The sequence below is a fragment of the Urocitellus parryii genome, chromosome 2 (assembly GCF_045843805.1).
Source record: "Urocitellus parryii isolate mUroPar1 chromosome 2, mUroPar1.hap1, whole genome shotgun sequence".
NCBI lineage: Eukaryota > Metazoa > Chordata > Mammalia > Rodentia > Sciuridae > Urocitellus > Urocitellus parryii.
The window spans coordinates 32,638,489-32,659,162 of record NC_135532.1 but is presented as its reverse complement, the minus strand read 5'-3'; the positions used below and the strand labels follow the sequence as shown (position 1 = coordinate 32,659,162).

At 34.6% G+C, this 20,674-nt stretch overlaps 1 protein-coding gene across 8 annotated transcripts in view; it reads left to right on the top strand.

Moving 5' to 3' along the window:
* The window catches only part of Trpc4 (transient receptor potential cation channel subfamily C member 4), a 132,769-nt gene extending 114,241 nt beyond the window's left edge, over positions 1–18,528 (top strand). For 2 of the 8 annotated variants that reach the window (XM_026413699.2, XM_077792381.1), the window contains 5 exons: positions 1,843–2,038; positions 5,351–5,545; positions 16,067–16,108; positions 16,249–16,338; positions 17,806–18,528. In XM_026413699.2, the coding sequence (XP_026269484.1) occupies positions 1,843–2,038; positions 5,351–5,545; positions 16,067–16,108; positions 16,249–16,338; positions 17,806–18,528 (1,246 nt within the window). Of the gene's footprint in view, positions 1–1,842; positions 2,039–5,350; positions 5,561–16,066; positions 16,109–16,248; positions 16,339–17,805 lie in introns of all 8 variants that reach the window. The other 6 variants (XM_026413695.2, XM_026413694.2, XM_026413693.2 and 3 more) reach the window with 6 other exon arrangements.
* Positions 18,529–20,674: the final 2,146 nt, after the last annotated feature.

Below are 20,674 nucleotides of genomic sequence, written 5' to 3'. Positions count from 1 at the left end.
AAAAATAATAAATTTAGGGGGAAAACATTCCTAAATGCCAATTCAGACATATTTTGTTAGATTCTCTTACTTACAATGGACCAGATATTTATGGGTAATTTCAAGTAAGAGGCATTTTGTCATAAAAATCATGCACAGAATTATAGCCCTTTGCTCTTCTGAGAAAGGGTTGATTTAGTAAGGGAAGAAGTTGGAGAAAGACCTACCAGCTTCAGGAAGAAAAGGAGTTGACACATAGCCAGGCTAAGGAATCTTTACACTATGTATCAGTGTAACGTGATTCACCTACTCCACATGTCTCCACTTCAGTGTTTAATTATTGCTCACTTTATTCATCCTCAAGTCTCTACCTCTTAATTTGTACTGTCTGGAATTTTCAGCATCTTTTCATTCCAATGTCCCTGACTCCATCATAAATGTTGTCATCTCAGCCCCTTTTTGTCAACTACCTCATTATCTTGATATTTCTAAGATAAACTTTCCTGGAGAGGAAATCTGATTATTTTCACCTGAGCTCCATCTGTAAGCCACTGGGTTCAGGTAAATTGTCCTTCTATGGGTCTCTTGACCATGGCTGATCTAATCCCTGAGGCCTTAGGTGAGAAGCTCCAGAGACTCACATAAATACTACCATGGCATGAAAGGGTATACATGGAACTATACCCTTGGCTAGGAGCCACCAGAACACAGGATTGGCTTGGTCCCACGATGTGAAGCCCATCCAATGCTAAACTCCTTAAGGCTGAAATCTTCTCTGTCACCAGGCCTGGTATAAGAAGGTTTCTGGTTTTGTTTTCACAATATAATTTTAAAATAGTCTGTTAAAATCATTTCCAAAGAGTATTAAAGCACTGCTATCTTTTTGTTATAGTATGTTAATGTACCATAATAATCTCATTGAAAGAAACAATTATCCATTTGGGTTCAGATATTCCTCAAATTATTCCATTTTTCAAACTAAGTTCAGAAAGATTTACTCTCAATAAAATCACCAGAGTTTATTCATTGACTGGATTAAATAAAATGAGACTTGAATTACAAAAAATCAAATCAAATTTTGTTATCCAAGCATTCTGAGACTCTTCGCCATTTTATGTGAGTACAATTTTAATTGTAAACCTGGAAATCTTTAACAATGAATAGTGCTTTTCATTCTCCTACAATGAAGAGCAAAGTCAGGTTTTAAAAAAAAAACTGACTTTTTTTAAAGCCTAAGCTTTAAAAATAGATCATTTGTTCACTATTCCTCAGTGGCCTAGGACAAGTGTTGACAAACTTTATATGACAATAGATATTTCATAAACTTTCTAGATAATAAATATTTTAGGCTTTGTGAGCCATATTTTCTCTGATGCAACTATCTACTTCTGCCATTTTGGTTAGTACAAAATAAAACATAGACAATACATAAAGGAATGAGAGCGATAATATTTCATAAAATTTTACTTATGAATATTAAAATGTAAATGTTGCATAATTTCCATATGTCACAAAATATTCTTCTTTTGGTTCCCCCTCCAACCATTTATGCAAATAAAAGCCATTCTTCTTCCAATTGTCATGCAAAAATAGTATATGGTTCTTTTCTACACCCCAATGCCTTAGGAAATTAAATACAACTTTCAACACAGTAGGAAAATTAAGTATATCATTTGTACTGACTTGATTTAAATAATTTTCTTTACTTTTAGTAAGTTTAATTTTAAAATTTTCTTAAAAATCATTTTGCTATAATATGTATTTGAAATTAACCAAATATATATAATAATACCAAATTCTGTTGCTATACCTTATCCTTTAATGGTTTAATATAGCTTTGATGTTATTTTATCTTTATTCCAGGTTATTTGAGACACTTCAGTCTTTGTTTTGGTCAATATTTGGGCTCATCAATTTATATGTGACCAATGTCAAAGCACAGCATGAATTTACTGAGTTTGTTGGTGCCACCATGTTTGGGACATACAATGTCATCTCTCTGGTTGTCCTTCTCAACATGTTAATAGCTATGATGAATAATTCTTACCAACTTATTGCTGTAAGTTGACTAGTTTTATTTTAATTCACTTTATCTACAAATGTGTTTTTCCCTAGGTATACTACGTCTAATTATTATAGTAATAAAATTTGTAATTGGCTATTGGTAAGACAGATAAGAATGACTGCAATTTCAAATTTCTGAGCAGTGTTATATAACATGTGGTCATATATTTATATAGCTTTGTCATATTATACATGATTATACAAATAGACTAAATCTAACTTTTCAGGCAATCATTAACTATGGTAAATAGTAGTTGAGGAATGACTTATAACAACAAACAACTCATGTTTATACAATGCCTATTGGGTTTTGCAATATCTTTATCCATTTACTTGTAATCTTGAAATCTGTTGGCAAACCTGCAATATGTTTATTTGAAACTCTGGAATCAAGACAACTTAGTTTAATTTATTTACTCATTGATTTAACAAGTTCTCTCTGAGTACATCTATGGCCAGGTACTGTTCTAGAAACTAGAAACACTTCAATGAATGAGAAGGATAAAGCCCTTTATCCAGTTGAACTTAGTGATATATGTCTATGATGAATAGCTACAGTCACAAAACAAACTCATACAGGAATGAAATATATTTCTGAAATCTTTCATATTTATACCTTAGAGAAGTAGCATAATTATAGGTTGTCCAGTATTCCCATAAATAACTGTAATTACATTGTATCTTTGAATCTATGGTTAAAGCTTTGAAGTGTCATGAATTTTTTTTGTCAAGCATCACTCCAAATTTTACTGAAACTGTCTGTATGGAAGCAAATTTTTCCGATAAGACACCTGACACTGATTTTAAAAAATGATGCATAAACCAGAAACATTATTTTTATTTACTGTTTCATAAACTAAAAGATTCACAATATATAATAATTAATTATTAATAATGAATAAGGATTTGTTGGTAAATATATGAATGTGTAAATTATATAGAGAGCTTCTCTTAAACATCTTACAATCTGAAATTTTTGTCAATATCTCCATATATTTCGTTAAGTTCTGTTTTCCCCCAGTCAATACATTTTCGAAATGTAGATTCTATTTCCCAGTACAACAACAAAAACAAATTAGAAAACATCTAATTATCAAGCTAGATACAGAAAAGCTGCCAAAAGTTTAATCCTGTTAAAACATTAAATATCCCAATTTCATCAAGTAGAGAACACTATCCAAGAGGAGTATGACATTTTCTTATTGCTTCTTTGTGGGGCATATTTTTCTAGATAACTTTATTACAGAGATGAAAATTATTTTTAGAATTAGCTTTATTTATCCCAAATGCAAAGGCTATAGTGAGGAGAGAAGACCCCAAGAACCTGAGATAGGTGTACCTCCCAACATCCTGTGTGTGAAACCTCTTTGGGGCAAGAGTTCATCAAGCATTTGACTAACCTGTCCCAGTATAGCAGAATGGACTCTGAAGAATTTCTCTTTTTGTCCTGATACCACTATTTCAGGGCCACAGGGTAAAACATGTGAAGAAAGAACACTTTAACAGTGGCAAGGCAGAAGCAATCATGCAGGCCACAAGTAAAGCCTTCTTCCCATTCGTGAATTTTTTTGTTAATCACATATTTATTGGGTACCAAGAATGAGCCTACATGTGCTTGATTTTGCATGTGAAAAATTTTAAAATTCTCTTCTCTCAAGAAAACACTAGTGTTGTAGATAGAAAAAAATCAATAGTTTCAATATTGAAAAGAGAAATTTGAGAATGCTAGTAAGATGCAGAAGAAAGGATCTTGACTTGGGTTGGAAACAGGAGGCTGCTGAAGAGTGATGGAAGTGAGGACAGGATTCCCAGGAGAGTTTTAAGGTTGAGTCAGAAGTGAAAGTGAGTAGGGGAAGGTGGGTTTAGTGATCACCAGCTTAGAACTTTTCAGCTCAGATATTCCAACACTATAGACCAAGTTAGAGACTCTCTCAGAATCCCAAACCATGAAGGATTGCTAGTGGTAGCAATAAGAGAACATAATGATGTCAGGACAAACTTAATTCCCTGAGCACCAATGAATCCAAGGAGCTACTTACTCCTAGGTGACATGTTATCTAAGTGACTGTCTTTTGTTCCCCTGAGCCAGTTCTGTTGTGTCTCTCTCTCTGTAACTGCAGCAAAAAATACACATCTCTTCAGGCAGAATCTGTAAGTGTGTTCTAAAGAAAGGGGGAAGGAAGAAATAAAGCAGGAGACAAAAGGGGTAAGGGGGTAAGGGGAAATACAGCTTCTATATTTCTGTCAACTAACTCATCTGTGCAATCTACCGTTCAGTAACATGAAGGCCTCCCATCTTCGAGGTATGGTGATTAGTGTCAAAGCCCAAGCTGTCCATTGTCTGGAGTAAAACCCCCACTGTGCGGAGTGGACATACATACTTCATATGCATTCATCAGCACACAGCAATGTAGACATATTAGAATGAGCATACATAGTCTAAGACTATTCATCTATTCTAAAACTGAGTTCTGTTTTACAAGATTAATTTGTTACAATGAGCTATTTTGAATTCTTGAATGCATTTATGCCTGGTTTCTACCACCTCCTACTTCCCAGATTCTCTGCTTTAATCAGATTATGGTTAATTTAGGAAGAGACTGGTTGCCCTATATCTAATGCCACAAATGTTCCAGAGTGTTCTTGGGAGGTTAATCAAGTGGAGTGAGTACTAAAAAAAAAAAAAAAAAAAAAAAATGAGAGGGAAACAACATCTGGCTATGGGCAACCACTAGCCAGGCATTTGGCTGAGGCAATGTCAGGCTCATAGGTTTAGTGCTGTGTCAGACAGTCTCTATGCTACCTCTGTTAGAGGAACTTCTCTGGGAGTTGATGTCTGTTGCCTGAAAGTGGACAAGAGCTATTCACAAGGGAGCATGCCCAGTAAGAACTTTCTAGGCAGCACCAAAGGCTGAGCTATGAGCAGCTAAGAAGGTGGCCTTCACCAGGCAGAGGTGCAAGGCCTTGGGTAAGACATAACACATTAGATTCTGGCCAGAATCTAATGTAAATCTACAGGGTATGAGATGCACAATCATCTTCAAGTCATAACTCATCACTGCAGCCTCTTCAATATGTCATTATTGTAGATGTCAGTTTCACTGAAGAAGGAAGGATGAACAGAGACATGAGAGCTATGACTCCTTACAGGATGAGCCAGCATCTGAGATGTTTAGATTACTGTCTCTGGGAGTTAGCAGTGTTTTTCTAAATGATTTAAATAATGTTCTAAGAACCACTCAAAGCCAGATTCTCCCACTTTATTATTGAAGAGAACTGTTAGCAGTTGTCATGTTCTCCTGTTCAGGACCATGCAGATATAGAATGGAAATTTGCTAGAACAAAGCTTTGGATGAGTTACTTTGAAGAAGGAGGTACTCTGCCTACTCCTTTCAATGTCATCCCAAGCCCCAAGTCCCTCTGGTACCTGATCAAATGGATATGGACACACCTATGCAAGAAAAAGATGAGAAGAAAGCCAGAAAGTTTTGGAACAATAGGGGTAAGAACACAGAATGTTAGTATTACTTTTTTTTTAACTGTGTATTTGAATAGTGTTGTATTCTTCATTGAATATTGTCAGTTCCTGTTGCTTTTTTGTTCTGAATGATTGCATGTCACAAACATTAATTGCACGTGTACTATGTCTAAGACACTGAGTAAGTAGGACTTTTTCACAAGTTCATTTCCTACATCTAAGGCAGTTTTTGCTATTTGAATTGGATCCAGTTCCTTCACATAGGAGTCATCAATGCTACTAGGCAAAGCCTGCAAAACCAGCACATTCTCTCCTAGTATCTTGGTTTCTAGTTCTTTTCAAAATTATGACAGCAGGTTATTTGTGACTTTGCTTTATCATGTTTGTTTCTCTCTCTGAATTATAAGCTCCATGAGGTAAAGATACCTGTTTTGGTTACTGCATATAAGGTTCCATCTGTTATGAAACCTAGTGTCTAATATAAAGTTCCACACAGAGAATAAAATACTCTTGATAAAATGTCCAATGAAATGATTGAATGCATATGATCACTTAAACATGCTCTGCCAAAGCCAGCTGTGATATCAAAATGTTTATCATGTTGCTGCTGCTCCTTATCATATTAGATGGCAAGATGCTATATTTAAAAAAAAATCAATGAAGACTGCTCAGAGCCATGTTTTACCAATGCTGCCAGATTATATTTCCTTTGGAAATTTCTTTCATATTGGAAAGCAAGAATTGAAACAATTTCAGTAGAAAATACATAGACTATGTGTTTGTTCCAGTTAATCCATTGATATGGGGCAAGTAATTCTCCATTCCTTTCTCACTTTGTTTCCTAACATTCAAAATTCTTACAATACAATTTTGGGGGAAAAGCATGGAAATATTCATTAGTTAATTTGATCATCTCAGAGAAATTGCTTTGGAAATATTTTGCAATGCCTTTATACTAGAATCACCAAGTAATATTAGATATTTAATCAAAAATTTTAAAAAATGTCAATTTGGTTTCAGTTTTATTTCACATAACTGATGGCGACTAGTCATGCTCTAAACTATCCTCCTTGTTCTTTAGTTATCACTCATCAGGCATTGTTATTAACTCCAAATGGGGCTTTCTCCTGCTGAAAGTGGCATGCATTTGCCCGTCGTTTCAGTAACGATTCTAATTATAAAGAGAGGGTTGGCAAGTCAGTATTTCAAAAAAAGATCAACTTTGGAGACACAGTTGTGTGTTCTCTTATAAACTGTTACATATTTATCTTATCAAATAAGGTAAACATATTTGATATGAGAAACCAAAGTCAGATATGATGAAGATTTAGGCTATCAATCTCATTCTCATTTATAGATTTTATTAATGACTTAGAAAGGAGTGATTTTACTTTGCTCCAAATGTTTGTCTGTTAAAATAAGTTAGAATATTTAAAAATAGTTGTAGAATAAAAGTATTAGACAGAATAAGCTTTATTAGGTTTAATAGTCAATTATGGTATGTAACTGGGATAGAAATTAGAGAGTGGAAGGAAGCACAGAGACATTGCTTCCATCCTGAGAATGTCAGTTCTTATGTGGGAGATACAGAAGTGAAGACATATTGGTATAACATACAGCATATGATATATTTAACATTTTTATATAGCCACACACAATGTGCTATGAGAAAAATGTGGGAAATAATCAATATCAATAATCAAAAGATTTAATAATCAATAATCAAAAGGTTTCAGGGAAACCAAACTCCAGCATATTCTCCTTTCCAGATCAAATTCTACTTGTCCTTTATCCCAACTTATTCTTAAATTCAGGAGTATTTTTTATAATCAATCCCTGAAAAATTATTAGTGATCAATGCTGTCTTTATTTTAAAAAAATATTTTTGTAGTTGTAGATGGATAAAATACTTTTATTTTATTTATTTATCTTTATGCCATGCTAAGGATCAAACCCAGGGCCTCATACGTGCTAGGCAAGTACTAGCCACAACCCAAGCCCCTCAACGCTGTCTGAACATATTACCTTTCACAAGAGCATTTGGATTTTAAAATTAATAAAGCCGAGTCAACAAAGAAATTTCTCTTTCATATTATGGTTTGATGTACCAATAAAGGAAAATTTAGGTTTTAAGAAACTTGTAACAGAATACCAGGTCCTAGCCAGGCATGGTGGCACACACACCTATAATCCCATCTACTAGGGAGGGAGGCTGAGGCAGAACAATCACTAGTTGGGGCATAGCCTGGACAACTTTGATACCCTGTCTCAAATATAAAAAATTTAAAAAAGGACTGTAAATACAGCTCAGTGGTAAATTACTCCTGGGTTCAATCCCAAGTAAAACACACACACACACACACACACACACACACACACACACAACACACACACAAAGACACAAGGCCCTCCTTTAGGAGATCCATCTGTCCTGCCTACAGAACGAATGGAGAGCCATTTCAGAAACTGCCTTCCAACCATCCCCCAAGCCTTTTATTGTTGATTGGTTCTTAGGAACATGTTGCCATCATTTCTTAAATGCAAAGAGGAGCCTTCAGTTCAACTGCCCTTTCTATTAAAGGAATGATTCACACTTTTCAGAGGGAGAGAATAAGTGGCATAAATTAAAGAGCTTTCTTTTCTATATAGTACTGTTCTTGAAACACAAATTTCTTTTTTTGATTCTGTATTTCCAACTTTGATTCTTTTGCTCTGATCTAAGGCACAACAAGATAACTCAAAGTTAATTATGACTGCAAACCATTCCTTTCTTCCTTTGCCATGTACATTTTACTAACCTTTAACATTGGATGTTTTGATGCCTTGGAAATTTATGCCAAACTAAATTAATGTTCTGAATCATGTTTCCCTTTCCTTCTCTTCCCAGCCTCAATCCTGCCTCTTTTCTTCCAGGCTGGGGCCTAGGATGAGTATCATCCTCATTAAACCCAATATTGTTTAAATTTACTTTTCTCTGGACCTCATTTTCAGGAAGAGGACATAATATTATTGTTTACATATGCTTTGTTGAGTTTTACATATTTATTATTTATATAAAAATAAATTTTATGCATCTTTGTAAATAAGGTACTGCTTACAAAAATAAAATAAATATAATAAGACGGTTATAATACTAATATGGGAGTTAAATGGGAAAATAATGTAAATTGACTCTGCTGTAAATTTATTTAAATTCCATTAATCTTCTTGATAGTTTGTTGTGTAGACATATGAAAGCAAACACACATACTATTTAATTAATGATGACACAGAAGTGCCAAAGATAGTCATTTTGTAAAACCACAGTATGGCTTAAAACATAACATTACACTCCAAAGGGAAATTAGGTATCATTTAATTCCATTATTTTGTTTAATGGAGAGCTTGTTTACATGGTTTTTAGGGGGGTCTATAGGGACAGACCTGGGGAGAAGCCTTGGCCCCCAGTTCAATATGCTTCCCATTGCCCTCTCTTGTTTCCCTAAAATGCCTAATGAACATGCAACTGAACTTTCCTTGTTGTAATTTTTCTCAACAGCTTCTGCAAATCCTCTCATTGTGTTCAACTACTTCTTATATTCCTATATTCCAAAGCCTTGGGCTAGCAGGCTGGCTTGCTTTCTGCACTCGTTCACCCCACAATGTCCTTATATTGATGCCACATTTTTGAAAGAGAAAATTGAAGTTCAACTGGAGGTTATTACATTCTTCGAGGCATTTTCTGTAACCTTCCCATTTGTGGTTCACTTACTGATGCTTGTCACCTACCAGCTGCCTGAATGTCACACTGCTGGTCATTGCATTTAAGTTCCCAAGAAGAGCTTGAAACTAGAGACCTTCAGGGTTACTGCCTTGGACACTCTCCAGAAGCCCATTATTGGTGATCCTATCTTGCAATTATTTATGGTTTCCTGTAATACTGATGCAACAATCCCTGAAAACTTACACATTTATATATATAAACACATATAAAAGTTGAATATATATAACTTTAATGTATGTTATATGCATCTATGGCTTTGGACTTCCTTAGGGTGATCAGCAATTCCCAGTAAATTAATTGTTCGCTCAAGTGCTTTATGCAGGAAAGCGTAAGTGAAGCAGAAATACTTTATTATTGAGAAAAACATCTATGAAAGGAAACAGTTGCATAGCAATATAGCTTGTTTCTGGTCAATCATGAAAATCCACCAAAGGGGCAACCTAGTGAGAGTGCAATAACAAAATAAAAAACACTTTCTAACTTCTGATTTTTCATACTACCTCTTATCAATTTTCTGCTTAAAACTCTTCATGGTACTAAAACACTAATTCTCAAACTAAAATCATTCAGAATCTCCATTCTAACAAGCACTTCCAGCTTGAAACTTTAATTAAAATTCCTATTAAAGAATGCATTAGGATTTATCTCAAATTTTTAAGCTCAAAACCAACCTTTGTGCTTGTTGCTCAAAAGGTCCAGATCCATTTAATTAATGTACAAAGATGCTAATGTGATACTTCCCCAAAGCATTTAATTAATACAAAACATTCTTTAATGCCACAGACCAGAGTTCTAAATGGAATGCTTAACTTATTAGGTCAACGTGCTAAACCAAAACCATACTAGGCCTTTAGATAAAATCTTAAGAAAATTATTTTTAAATTCCTCAGTTTTATGTTTTCTACTTTCCGTTTTTTTTCTCAAATGGATAGTAAGAAGAACATGAGACATTGTCATGGGTCACTAATCATCATTCAGCCCTGGGATAGAGGTGGGATACTCCAACTTAGCTGGCTGTCACAGAAATGTGCTCAATTAAGTTGGTGTGAAGGAATAAGAAATTGTGAAAGCATCCACATCACCTACTATCCCTAAAGGAAGAATGCTAATAATGTGTGCCTCTCAGACTTCATTTTTAGTGGTAATTTGTCAAAATATATAGTTCCTTAGTCTCCAGGACTCTCAGTAGGCCTAACTACAAATCTTACAGATATGACAGTATTCATCCATGTGTAACTCTGTGTCCCTGAGTTACTGCCGTAAGATTTGTAGCAGAGCCCTCTGATTTAACTTTCTTTTCCAAATGGGGATGGATGAGAATTAATTGCTTGGTATTCTTGGTATTTCAAGAGTGAGGTTCTCAATATTTGGTTTGATGATACAACATTCAGGCATTGTGCATTGTTTATTTTTTATACGCTTAGAAAGTACATTTATAAAGAACAATCTGTGGATCTGTCTCTAAAGGAGGATAATGCAAGTTTGGGGAAAGGGATCCCATGCTGAAATGGCCCTTTGCTTTTGATTCTTCTTTAACGAAAAAAGAAGACAGCAGGCCGAATCCTTTAAGAAATTCACTGAGCAAAGCAAAGACTAAAAGGCATAATTCATGGTCTGAAAATCAGTGATAGGAAAAAACAGAGTGGAAATGAGAGAAAATGACACTGAAAATTGACCGCAGGGAACTAGCTATGTGCAGAGAACCTGACATCCCACACAGTGGACCTGGAGAGAAATGGAGTTAAAAAGTCAAAAAATGTCACAGCTGATTCTCCAGAGCCTTCTCTTTCCTAGCTGCAAATGCTCCCAGGGTTAAAGCAACTTGACACTTGAATTGAAACCGGGCGTTCCTCCCAGCCATAGAGGCTTCTCACTACTTGATCTTTTCCTTCACCATTAGTTCTGATCCAAATGCCATTGTCTTGTCCTAACAAATCAGAAGGAACCTGTAATCTGTGGTTTATGCTAATATGACTCTCAGGTATGCCCTCAGCACCTGTCTTAAAAGCCATTCTCACAAGGAATATTCTGTACCCAGGCTAGTGACTTCTGATATAATTTATAAAGGAAGTGACAACTCAGAGTGCACTTCTTCCAAATTATTTTTCCTAGACACACTGCTACAGAAAGAATTGTGGTTGACTTTCGTTGTCTTCAACACACAACTGACAGTGGATGCAATTTTTAAAAAAGGCTACAAAAGGCAACTCCCCAAACTCTCAACATGGCAATGGCTTGAAACAAAACTAATTACCCTTTACCTACATAAATATTTTAATGAAATGTCCCTTATTGCATTATTGTTATGAATACAAATTGGTTAATTTTCCCATTTTCAGTCTTTCCAATGATAATTATGATATAATGTTTCCCTTAATAAGGTTCTTTAAAACTCCACTGAACTTTACCCAACAAAATGTTGCAAATATCCCAAATATCATTGACAATAGTCCTATGGTATAGTATTTAATTATATCACTAATTTTCAATAATTATGTTTATTGTTAGAGGACATATGTGACTGTCTTGTCTTCTGGAGATAGCCCATGTTTTCCTTTCCCTTTCATATTCTTTGTTTTATCCCAAAGGCTTCTCTCTCTTGAGATTGCTCCCATTCTCCCTTTCCTAAATAAATGTAAAATCTTAGCTGGCAAAGAAATGTTTTTGAAATTTATTATGAAAATTTCATTTATTATGAAAATTTCATTTATTATGAAATTTACATAATAAATTTCACTTTTTACTATTATAAAAAGGATTCATATTCATGATCCACTGCTATCAGTGTGGTGTTTAAAGTGAGTCTTTGTCTCTCTCTTCCTTTCTCTTTTTCTCTCTGTCATTTTTCTTGTGTATATATAATATGTCAAAATATAACCTACTGTCATGCATATCTAAAAACAACAAATTAAAAAAAAAGGAGTGCATGGATAGCTAGGTAAGAATGCAAAAGATGAGAATCTGTCTATGCCTTAAGGGGGCAGGGGGAAGAAAGAAAGAATATGTATGTTATGGGTTGAATTTTGTACCTTAATTCTGGGTAAAAAGATAGGTTAATCCCACCACCTCAGACTGTGACCTTACTTGGAAATAGGATCATTACAAGGTAACCAATTAAGGTGAACTGAAGATATGCTGGAAAGGTCCTTGAAAGGACAGGGCGATGAGAAACTAGAGTCACAAGGAGAAGGCCCTTTGAAGGTAGAGGTGGAGATTGGAGTGATGCGGCAAAGAGCCAAAGGCTGCCAAGGATTCATGGCCACTGCGGAGAGCTAGAAAGCATCTCTCCCACTTCATACTACTGTCAGATGATCAGCTTCCATCACATGTCACTTGACTAATCAAGAGCCTCAGGTGTCTATTAACCAATGAATTCTCTAATTCTCTTTGCCAGCTAAGATTTATATATATATATATATATATATATATATATATATATATATATATACACACACATACACACACACACACACACACACACACACACACACACACGTTAACTCCCCAACAGCATCTAATCACATTCCAAATAGCAGAAAACATTGCACCCCTACCTCTGGAAGCTGCATAGCATGTCTTAACATGTCTCTCTAGCTCTGGCATATTTGCTCACCCCATTCCAACTTTCCAGACACCTGTGTATCTCTACCTATCAAAGACCTATGCTTCCCTCGTGTCGAATTCAGAACCCCATTCCTGTGAAACCTGTTGCCAAATCTAATTATTTCTTTAGCAAAATATTACCTCTTCCTCCCTGTGGTCAAATAACACTCACATTTCTCACCATGTTTAATGCTATATTCTGCCTTCATCTGCAGTCATTCCTGTTCTTGGCATTCCATGTTAGAAACTGCAGGTGATTTAAATGTGTTTCATTGAAGCCATTTAAGTGTGGTTTATTGCTCTCAGGTTTCTTGCATGTGAACATGTGATCATTTAAGTATATCTTAATTTGGCTCTGCAAGCTAAGATAGATGCTATAAAAACAAAGGAAAACTCACAGAGGTCATGAGAAGATGTCTATATTTTCAGGCTCCCCTAAAAGATGTCTCTTCTGGATTTGTGTTACATCTATCCAAGTGTACAAGAATCCACTGACTATATTACTTAAATGCGAATTTTCTACTTCTGAATTTCTTTACTGCCAAGGACAAAGGTTTCCAACCATTTAACTGAGGGAATGGTTTCCACAAACATGAAATGCCATGAAAATCTCACAAAGAGAGACAATTATATTTTAACTACATTATTTTACTTCCTTAGAGATAATACTGATATTTGTCAGACTGTACAGTTTTGTGATTTAAGAATATTTTTACAATATTCTTAAATATTCCAATTAAGATTATCAGTTGGAAAGTAAGAGAGCAGAAAGAAGATGAAACTCACATTAGTGCTAAATGCCTTAACTCTCTTATTTAGTCATTGGAATTATCCACTGAGTTTATTTTCACCTTGCAACCTCAGAGATAACTTTTCTGTTCAGGCCCAGTCAACTTCAGACACAGATAAGTCCCTAAGTCCTTGTTCCTAATATCACACCTCACAACCTCTCAGAAAGTAAGAAAGCAGGCCCAGGTAAACACACAGTACTAACTAGAGAAAGGAGATTAAAAAGATAAGAAATACATGATATACATAGTGTAGTGTTCACCAATTGATGGGTAGATTGCCTTCATTTTTTTGGTTTTGATGATTAGGAGTTGGTTAATTTCATTCAGTCCCATTTTCCTAGCTAGGATTTGAAGTTCAGTTGGCTGACATTATCCCGTAAGACCAAAAATAGTTTCTTATCATCACCATGTAGATGTAGAAAATACCCGAATTGCAAAAGTCATTACCTATATTAACTTAGCCTTAAGCCTGGGCTATGGAAATTAACTCCTTAAAGTTATCATGGCAAACTTTTTCTATGTTGTTTTCTCTTTCTAGAAAACTGTTTATATTTTTGCAAGAAAAATAAATATAGAATTATTGTTTAAACTGCTATACTAAATCTTCTTATGTTTAAATTAAAGTCTTTTTTAACTTTGGATATGAGCAAATTTCTACTGAAGGAAAGACAGTGCCTATTTTAATTCTAAAATGTGTCATTATCATTTTTATGTGACCCATAATTCTTCAATTTTGTTATCCTTGAGTTCAGTTTTGTGCTAAAGAAATTTCAAGTTCAGTCATGACTTCAAACTGCACTTTGCTGAAAATTTCTGATTGAATTTTAAAGGGATTCTATTGCAGAATAGTGGAATGATATAGGACACAAAATATAACAAGTGAAGTAAATTCATTTTATATTGATTTAAGAGTTTCTATCTACTTAAATCTTGGAGACACTAGTATATTGATTTTAATGAGAGGGTTAAAGAAATTGTGTGTAACTCACTTAATCTTTTCGTTCACTCTAAGCACATTCGGGGGATCTGGAAGGCTAATGTTTTCTTCTACAGTGCTTTTTGTCTTGAATTTCAGCTAAGCTGTGTCTCAGCAAGAGTCAGACACCTCCATCTGGTGGCCCAGTCATAAAATTCCCATTCTCTATTCTTTTTTTAACCTATTCTAATTTTGTATTGTTTCAAATTTCCTAGCTTTTATATTATTGCCTTAATCATGTTGAAAATGCATTTCATTTTAGAATTGTATGATTTTTAACATAATTAGTTGCTTTAAGAAGCTAAGCATTGTCTCATTGGTTCCTAATCATGAAACACAAATCCCTTCTTATGGTCAACATCGTATTTTCCCCTTTGTCTCTGAAGGGAAAAAATTACTTTCATTCAAACTGTTTCATTGTTTAAAGTAGCATTTCACAGTAGGACCTATGCAACTCTTTCCAACATTTTAATTTGTCAGTTTGTAATTAAATATTTACTAAGGAACAAGATCAAAAGTCTAATTTAAAACCCAAATATGTTATTTCAATTGCTCATCACAACTAATCAAATTAATATTTTTATTACAGAAATATTTCTATTTTAGATTATATTGTCCAGTTTTTTTTTCCATGATGAATTAATACTACTGTTTATTCTAAAAGCATAAAATAGGATTATGATAGATAGCCTTTTCCCCAATGTCTTTAGAACCCTTGTGAAAACTTCAAATATAAAATTTGAGTGAAGTATGATGATTCAGTCACTACTCATCTCTCTATATATCTTGTACTACAAAATCATTCTTTTGTGCTAACTCACCTCCAGCCCCCAAAGTACGTTCTGTTCTTTTCTAAATTATTGGGACTCATGCTAATGACGAATAAATTAATGGTATGTTTGAGCAGAGTTCTTATGTATGTATGTATCATATCAAATCCACTCATCTCCCTAAAACATCTCAATTGGCATGATTGAAATAGTTTGGGGGAGTCTTTTGTCCTGTCATGTTTCTCGTTGTATGCTGCATGTCATGAATAACTTTTTAATCTTTCCCTCTTTTTACTTGATATGTGCCATCTCAGTCTCAGTATCATTTCAGATGGTTTGGGTGTGTATCAACTACAACTAGCTAACTCTAGATCATATATTATAGCCACATTTCCACCATTGTTAGCTTATTCTGTTTTCAATGTTCTACATATCATATTCTTGTATTGTATTATTTTGGTCCAGTTTTTAAATTCATGTGAAGCACTCTATAGCCATTGTGTAGTAAAACTCCCACTTTGAGGGATAATGGAGAGTAAAAATTCTTGATTTAAAAAAAAAAAAAAAACAGTGAATTACTTTTCAAAATGGTCAATATATTTACCAATATAACCAAAATGAAAATGTCCTTTTCCTTTTCAGAGGAGAGCTGCTGATAACTTGAGAAGACATCATCAATATCAAGTAAGTTATCCTTTGATTGTATTGTGAAATTGGCATTAAAAAAATACAGCCACAACCCCCTGCCCCGTTCAGAATAGACTCAGGAAAAAAAATCCTATTTATGCATTTAATACTAATACTATGGTTCTAAAATGCCTCAGGAAGTTATGAGGAACCTGGTGAAGCGATATGTCGCAGCCATGATTAGAGATGCTAAAACTGAAGAAGGACTGACAGAAGAGAACTTTAAGGTAATCATTTTCATCTTCATCCCAATGAAAGGCAGAGTCTGCAAAATAGGGAATCAGACACAGCCCATTTCAAATCAGAGATGAAAACTCAGCCATGGCTTCTAGAAGGCTCGTGTGCCTTCTCCTTTTTAAATTAAGTCCCATTGAATGGCTTAAAAAGAAAACAGCAAGTGATGAAGTTTCTCCCCAAAATAAATTGTTTTGAAACATACTTAACCCAAAATGTCAAGGGGACTTAGTTGGAGGCAGAGAAAATCCTAGAGCTTCGTGGCGCTCTGACACTCTGACTCATTGATCCCAGCAATGTTCTACTGAGTGAGCTTTAGTGTTTGATAGTTCATCCTGCTTTCTATATCTGAAAAATTTAATAAGCAACATGTTAACAACAAAATCCTTTGGGTGTTCTGCAACATTTTTGTAGCAGGGAATTTAAGGTTTGAGCTTAACTGTAAGTTACAACTTGGCTTTTCTACTTGAGTTTTCCCTTCTTCTTAATTCTGTCAGAAGAACTGAGTAGAATATAGGAAATAGGGTATGCACAAAATTATGTGTTAATTATGATATTCTGCTTGAGTGTCAGAGATTTTGGAAGAACGTTTTAAGGTCATTAAGATATTATAAACAAAAACAACTAAGGGAAAAAAAATAAGGAGATCTTTACAGAGAAAGCAGATATTTTGCCAAAGAAAATAAAAATTATCAGCTAGTTAGATAAGAACATAGATAAATTGCAAAGCAATTGCAAATGAACAAAAATCCAAAATGTTCTTTATAGCTAAAACATTCAAGTTATGAAGTTAAATGCTTCATATTGCTTTGGGAGACAGATTGGAAGGAAGAGAGCAAGAAGGCCACCATAGGGTTAAGACTAAGAATTCAGTTTCCCTGAAAAGATAAGAGAAATGGATGAATATAGGAAATGCATGACATGAAGCAAGTCACAGGACTTTCAGGCTTGATGCAGGTTTTAGTGTAAAGTCCTTACCAAGGTACTAAATCATTGGAAGTCACTCTCAACTCTTGGAAGGGTAGACTCCACTTTATTTTCTTTCCAATATTCTTTGAAAGAAAAATCTGCAAGATTAAAAAATGCATCCCTGGTAGAGTGTAAAGGAGACTCAACAGCAAATGAACAATTTGGAGGGGGAGTATTTGACACCACAGTCCCAAAGAAAACCCACATCCTGGCCTACACAGTGGTGCAAAGCACAACTCCTCTGGGTTCTTTTTACATCATCCGTAGAAAGTTTCCTTGTGATCACAAAACTCCAGTAGGAAAATGAGTAGACATCAAAATGACATCAAATGCCAGGGAGAGAACTGGGGCTTCTAAATACAACCACAGTAGAACAGAATCCTAGTTCTCAAAAAGGAATGGAAACTTTTCAGACGTATATGTGAAATTAGAAAGTGCTGTTTCCTAGTGTTCGAGTCACAACCTAATGTGCCATTTTAAATTTCGTTTAGGAACTAAAGCAAGACATTTCTAGTTTCCGCTTCGAAGTTCTGGGATTACTCAGAGGAAGCAAGCTTTCTACAATACAGTCTGCAAACGCCACGAAGGAATCTTCCAATTCAGCAGACTCAGACGAAAAGAGTGATAATGAAGGTAATAACAAGGACAAGAAAAAGAATTTCAGCCTTTTTGATTTAACCACTCTGATTCATCCAAGGTCAGCAGCAATTGCCTCCGAAAGACATAACATAAGCAATGGCTCTGCCCTGGTGGTTCAGGAGCCACCGAGGGAGAAGCAGAGAAAAGTGAATTTTGTGGCTGATATCAAAAACTTCGGGTTATTTCATAGACGATCAAAACAAAACGCTGCTGAGCAAAATGCAAACCAAATCTTCTCTGTTTCAGAAGAAGTTGCTCGTCAACAGGCCGCAGGACCACTTGAGAGAAATATTCAACTGGAATCCCGAGGATTAGCTACACGGGGTGACCTGAGCATTCCTGGTCTCAGTGAACAGTGTGTGTTAGTAGACCATAGAGAAAGGAACACGGACACATTGGGTTTACAGGTAGGCAAGAGAGTGTGTTCTTTCAAGTCAGAGAAGGTGGTGGTGGAGGACACTGTTCCTATAATCCCCAAAGAGAAGCATGCGAAGGAGGAGGACTCCAGCATAGACTATGATTTAAGCCTCACAGACACAGTCACCCATGAAGATTATGTGACAACAAGATTGTGATACTGGAAGGAGGAAACGTTTACCATACACATATAATATATATATATTTTTTTTTTCCCATAGTGCTCTGGGTGGGGGAAAATGTTTAAAATAAAATTAGCAAAAGCTAACTTACACTTTATAGCATTTATCAACTGTGGCATATTAACCTGTAACATGTTGTTATTTCAAGGCAAAGGCAATCAAGAACCCTTCTGTTTTGTAGCCTGCTTTTGCTTTCACAATTTGTTTTACAATTGGTTTTTGTTAATAAATAAATGCACCTTGTATTCTTGTACTGTTGCAATACCCACGGAAAATTTTTAGCTACCTTTTTCAATTAAAACAAATGCAATTTCTTTCATGTGGTAGTTGACTCCTATAATAGATATTTTTATATGCAAAAAAAATGTAGCTGAAATATGAGAGCTTTTCATATTGGGCGCGGGGTGGGGGGGAATCTCTAGAAATAATTCCTCGCCAAGGACTTTTCATCCAGGCCTACAGTTTGGTTTTAAAAAACAATTATTCCCAAATTATTTCTTAAGAATGTGTAAATAATTATAGTACACAATTAAAGCAAGCTAATCTTCTTCTCATGGTGTCATATTGAACCCTTTCTTAAAATGAAAGCCAGGTGTATTTGAGTTTTAGGTTGTCACAGTGTCTCCCTTCCATAAGTAAAATGTTTGTCTCGATAATGACTTATGATTTTAATGACATTTTGTCATAATAAAACTTACATCTGCAATTCAAAAAGATTTACCTGTTTCACGTTTCACCGCTTATCAGTATAAACATGAATCTTTGTGAATAAGCAAATTTCAAAAATGTTGCAAAAATAATAAATTAGAATTATTTAAGCACATAAACAAAGCTACATGATTGCATACTTACAATATTGAGATGAAAAGGAATTCATGCTAATGGTATAGATCTGTACAAAGTAAAATTCTAATATTTTCAATCACACTATAGTGTTGTTAACTCAAACAAAATCCTAGTAGTTTTCTCTTCTTTCCCTTGGTGACTGACACATATTGCTTTAAAAAATATTATTGCTCAGAAATCATTATTAACCTTATCAGTAAATATAGATATGATATATTGTTTTCCCTGATGGGACTTTTAAAATTTCTTATTTCTTCTGTTGTTTGCAAGAAAGTTTAGCTTGTGTTACATTCATTCACTGGACTATTAAAAGGAAAGTGTTTGGACATGATATAAAATGGTACTGACAACTTCTTAAAGTTTTCATTATATTACTTGTTTCTATATAATTCCCTGTGGAAATTTTCCTTACTGCATACACTTAGCATTTATTTTAGATCAAAAGGAAAATGTTGAGTTTGTTTTACTTCAAAAAGTTCCCCTGTGGATGACAGAAATCATATAATTAAGCAAAAATGGCGTATTATGAAATTCAGTTTCTGATTACTGTACATCAAAAATGAGGAATAATAGTAATAACAATGCCAACCACTATTCTATGCATATTTTACATATATATTCTATGAGCATATATAAACATATGTTCTATGTGTATGTATATAAACAGATTTCATATATACATACATATGCATATGTATGTATGTGTATATGTATATGTATGTACTTCTCTTAGGTACTTTCTGTTCTCATCTCCATTTCATAGATGAGGAAACTGAGACAAGTGTTAACCTGGTAAGGTCACACTGTTAGTGATGGAACTGCTGTGTGTCCTTCATGGTCATGAACTTAATCACTTCATGGTACCGCCTCTCAGAACATTAAAGAACAAGAAAAAAATGTACACATAAAGAGATTACTGTTGCCAATTTTGAAATCCTATACTTTAGAGAGAATGAGTTTGGTAAGTACCATAAATGTGTCTCTTCTTATAAAGAAGGAGTTATGCACAAAATTAAAGATGTGCTGTCCAAAATTTAGGCCCAATTGCATTGTAGAAATTAAAAGATTGAAAAATCATTCAATATGGGATCTCAGATATTGACTTGAATATTAGGTATTAAATATAAATTTTCAAAAAAGCCAAAATCACTGAATTCCTGCTCAAACTTTAATCTCCTTTGGTCCTAGGGATTTAGGAAGGGGCTGGACAGGTTTAAAGAAACACAGGTCTATGAATGCATGTGTTCCTTCAAGCACACCTTTATTTCAAGACTAT